At 47.2% G+C, this 5,000-nt stretch overlaps 1 protein-coding gene across 1 annotated transcript in view; it reads left to right on the forward strand.

The window, feature by feature from the left end:
- Positions 1 to 988: 988 nt before the first annotated feature.
- The window catches only part of LOC310819988 (calretinin-like), a 9,512-nt gene continuing 5,500 nt past the window's right edge, over positions 989 to 5,000 (forward strand). The window contains exon 1 of the mRNA XM_083691444.1: positions 989 to 1,155. Coding sequence (XP_083547570.1) covers positions 1,065 to 1,155 — 91 coding nt within the window. The 5' untranslated portion in view covers positions 989 to 1,064. The remainder of the gene's footprint in view (positions 1,156 to 5,000) is intronic.

The following is a 5,000-nucleotide window of genomic DNA, read 5'->3' on the forward strand; positions in this document are numbered from 1 at the left end:
TTATCAAAGCTGTTGGAGACCCAAATAGAGAGGGAGTGGGGATTCGGGAGATGGGGGAGGCAAAGAGAGAAAAAAGCGAATGTGTGGGGATATCCCCCGTACCACAGAGCCTAAAGCGGGCTTATGGGTTCTTTAGTAGCAGTACAATATAATCGTCATACTGCTGAGTGATAGGATTTGTGCCAGCTCTGAGGTCGAATGGCCAAGGAGACGGAGGAGAGACCACAGCGAAATTAACCCCTATAAGAGCTGTGTTAAGTGTGAAGACAGATAAGGAGAGAGAGGGATGAATGGGTGGATGGGGGGAGAGAGAGAGAGAGAGAGAGGATGTGAGTAAATTAGGAACGGGGAGAGAGAAGGTCTCTTGTTGAAAGTGATACTTGATATTTAAGATCAATAGTGAGACACAGAGGTCCACCTTCACATCAGAGACACAGAGGCTGGAGTATCTCACACATCCATCATATGCAGTACTCTTGTCTTGTTACTGGAACACACACATGCGCACATGCACGCAGGCACGCAGGCACGCAAGCATGCACACACACACACACACACACACACACACACACACACACACACACACACACACACACATATATATATTAATTTGGTTGAGTTCCTCCTGTCTTCCTGAGGTGTTGTGGCCTGTTTGATGGAACAGCATGCATGATGGAGTCTTTGATGTCGTTTTCCGCTCATGGAAGCAGAGTGTATGGAGCCTCTCTCCCCACATGATTCTATTTCCATAATTCCAATCAACACAGAAAGCTATCCGCGTTAACCTGCCTCCAGAGCAGGAAACCTGCATGGTAAAAGGCATTGAGCATCCTCAGGCTCCCGGGAGGAGTGAGCTGAGACTTGTGTTAGTGCGGGCGACAGGCTCAGAGCCGCTGCGCCCCCGTTCGGCCAGTCAGAGAACCGCATGCGCCGCGGGGGGGTTTAAAAGCCCCGACTGAGTGCGAGCGGTTGACAGTTTAAAGAGGCTCTGGATCCGACCGGGACAAAGTTAACTCGGGATTTCCACGCTCTCCGGGAAGAAGGAAAAAATCAGCTACCGAACGATGGCGTCCCAAGCACATCCCCCACTGCTCCACCTGGCAGAGCTCACCGCCGCGCAGTTCCTCGACATTTGGAAACATTTTGACGCAGACGGTCAGTAGCTATAAGGGAGTTGGGACATGGCGGTGCTATGGGCAAGGGCAGTTGGGACAAGTTAACTGTTTAAATGTATAATTATTTAAGGTGGGACGGAGAGGGAAAGAGTGGTAAATTAACTGATAAGGACATGAAAGAAGCCTGGGGGGCTCCTGCAAGGCGCCTGTTGTAGGGGAAGTTGTTCTAACTGCGCCTCAAAGTAATCTTTGCTTTTGGTGTGATTCAATGAGTGTGATTTCCCACGAGAATTAACTGTAAATACATAATGTTCTGTATGCTCAGTGGATAATGCGCATTTTGAAAATATAATTGGATTTGTCACTTCACACCGATTAATTAAGTTGTATAACTCGCTGTTTCTTTTCCAAAATGATCAATGCTCAGTTGAAACGACATGCATGCTTTGGTTTTTGATATTCACAATTGCAGACCCAGAATTGATTTTGAAGTAAGTCATTGTCAAAACATTCCTTGCAGGGTTTAACTAAATGTAGCCTAAAGTTCATCGTGCCATTGGACACAAGTTGACATTTCAGATAATAACATACATTCCCGTCGAATTGTGTATCGTCATTAAAATTGGCTTCCTCAATTACGTACAAGTAATAAGCGCGCTTGCACTGCCAGGACTTGCAGAGCAATTTAACAATGTGTGGTGCTTCACGCGCTTCTGGCTTTGGACCTCTGTGCGTAAAACATGGAAATCCAAAGAGTGCAAAATATATGAAACATATGGGCTTGCAAGAACATATTGGTGTGTGTGTGTGTGTGTGTGTGCGTGTGTGCGTGTATGTGTGTGTGTGAGTGTGTGTATGTGTGTGTGTGTGTGTGTGTGTGTGTGTGTGTGCGCGCGCGCGCGCGCTACACTGAGTGGCTGCTTTTCACGCTTTTTGATCGGCGTGAATTATATATATGTGCCTGGAATGTATCGACCCCCGCGATGCAACTGGATCAGCGCATCTCCTATGAATGAATTGACGACAGAGTGTCATCACCGGGGTTTCTGTGAGGCTCGCGTATTGACAGGCGGCTCGCCGTGTCCGGTCGGGGAATGGGGAGGGGGGACTGATGGGGGCGGGGGGTGCCCACGCCCTCCCTGCACCAGAATACGGTTGGATATGGGCGTGACTGGCTGCAGCTGGAGGAACCCACCTCGGGCATGGCGCGCGTCCCTGTGCGCCAGAGCAGATCTGCGTCTCCAGCCATTCACACACAAATCAAAGGTGCATAAACCGTGCTTATGAGCGCGGTGTAATTTCGAAACACATCAATACTCTTATCACTCAATATCACTTCATGACTTGTTACAACCTAAGACATAAAGCCACCATATTGTAGTATATGCGGATAGTCTGTCAATTCATTGCATTAACACATAATGCGAACCTGCGAAGGCAAGGTTTGGTTTGTAAATGCATCTTTTCAGTGATGGGGACTTCTGTCATGTCGAGTACAATTCGACGCACTTTGACGCTTTGGCACCACTGCCAGGAGGCATAAGGATGTGAAGTTCCATTTCCCTTCAACTTAACTAATTAAGTCATTTATTCATTCATTCATTCATTTAAGTGGTATATTTGGAATCACCCTCCCAGGCCGTGGAGACGCTCCTTTTTGCAGCAAACTTGAGCTGGACTGGGCCAGTCTGGATCAGCAGCTTGAGTTATGAACTCGAGCACATCCAAGTGTGCTGTGAACAGAGTCCATCCATGGCTCAGGTTTGACATTTTTCCGCTCCGGTGCGCTAGCTCTTAACTCTGCATCCTGCCCCTCGGGCGCAGTAAACAGTCACACCTGAGCGGGCGCGGGGATTCTCCGAGCCGCTTTCGCGCTCCAATGGCCCCGCCAGGGGTTAAATGCCCACCTGGATTCGTCCATGGGCAGTTATAGCCATTACCAGTCCAGTAAAATAATTGGCACCCACATTTTAGTCTCTGGACCGATAAAGAAAAACACACACACACACACACACACACACACACACACACACACACACACACACACACACACAACATTGCGTTGTAGCATTGCTAATCCAACAATAATAATAAAGATAATAAAGTTCGCGGGAGCGCAGTTGTAATGTAATATTGAAATGGGTCATGAATACACATGACTGCATTTGAGGCTTTTTAGGGACGTAGTGTGCGCCAGATAGAGAGGATTGTAACCATCTGTACTCCACTATCACAGTGGCCCGCCCGGAGTAACACCGCTGCGCACTCGGCGGGTATAACAGCTCTTCGTGCCTACAGAGGCCGGATTGAAGGGAGGCGGAGGTGGTCTAGGAAGGAGGCTGGAGATGGCCTTGGAAGGGGGTGGAGGTGGTCTAGGAAGGGGGTGGAGGTGGTGTGGGAAGGGGGGTGGACGAGGTCCAGGGAGGGGGCTGGGATGTTGGTTTGAATGCAGATGCGGCTCTCAGAAATATAACTCGCGCGCGGGTTAGTGTTTGACGGTGTCTAATCCGTGCGCCAATCTGTGGCCATATAATCTCAGAAATGTTGAAAAAGATGGACTTGAGCTGATGTGTAGAGTATTTGCGTTTCAATGATTTTAGGTCAGTGACGTGATTCAGATTTAATACCACTGTTGTATTTCGAATTTGAGATTTGAATGCCTATTTGAAGGCCTGTCTGGATTGGACATGATGCCTTTGAACTGAGAATTCATTATTTATCTCACCAAAAACGAAAAGATAGCACAGATAGCAAGATCTAGCCTATGCATAATCTCACTAAAAAAAGAATAATTCCTACTAAATCCTTACATTGGGAAGAGGAATTCTTCTTCTTATATTATTATTATTAGGATTATCCTTATGAGGTCCCCCCCCCCCCCCCCCCCATGTGGTTGAATGGTAAAGAAGGGGAAGCCTGATGTGTTGGTTTGTTTACACATTCTGTACTTTGTTATCCAGCAGTGATTTGCTTACATCTCAAACAAAGCACAGGTGGTGATTTACCTATCAAATACAACACGCAAATTAAGGGTTGGGGGGGGGGGGGGGGAGAAGGTTGAGATGAGGCTAAAATCGGAAGGGAGGGGTGTAGAAAGAGTAGAGATGAGGTAAGAGAGGGAAATAAGGGACAGGATGCTTGAGATCTCTCAACTGTGTTTTGTTGGTTCTTCAAAAGTGGGAAATAATTGGTGAGCATTCTAGACAAACAGTTAAATATTCTGTTTGTTGACAAAGTAGAATACACCAAATCATATCATATAAGACATCATCATTGTAGGGAGTGAGGAGTCACATCCTCTCCCTGTATGAGACCTTTAAGACCCAGCCTCTATTGATTCAAGAGACCCAGCTGAATTTTGTATGTAGAGTTTCCTGTGGCTTGAAGCCCAAACCAGTGGAGGAAATTACTCAGTTACATCATCCCTAATCATATGACTGTAATAATGTATGCAAATCCAGATGAAACATAGGATCCAATGCCCCAATAAGCATCAACCCCCCTGACCTCCCACTGTTAACCCCCCCAAGCACAATGAGAATCCACAGTGATTATGTTCCCTAATGTTCCCTGAGCCGCAGGGGATTCCTGTTTTAAATATCATTCTGCCGCAGCATTACAGTAACAGAGAATTCCTTCACTTTCCCATCCATAAATGTCACCCTGATCCGCCTGCGGACTACGGATGCGGCAAGTGCTTTTGTTTATGTGAGCCCCCCCCCCAATTTAGGTGTTCTTATATACCGTATTGCATTTGTCCCAGCTACCCACCACTGAGTTAATTAAACACTAATGACTATTTGAGTTGGGTTGCAGACACGGTCCGTTCCTCCACCCATCCTCCCCTTCCCTCACCCTCCCTCCACCCTCTCTCTTTCACTGTCA

Source organism: Argentina silus (genome assembly GCF_951799395.1).
Source record: "Argentina silus genome assembly, chromosome: 19".
Classification (NCBI taxonomy): domain Eukaryota; kingdom Metazoa; phylum Chordata; class Actinopteri; order Argentiniformes; family Argentinidae; genus Argentina; species Argentina silus.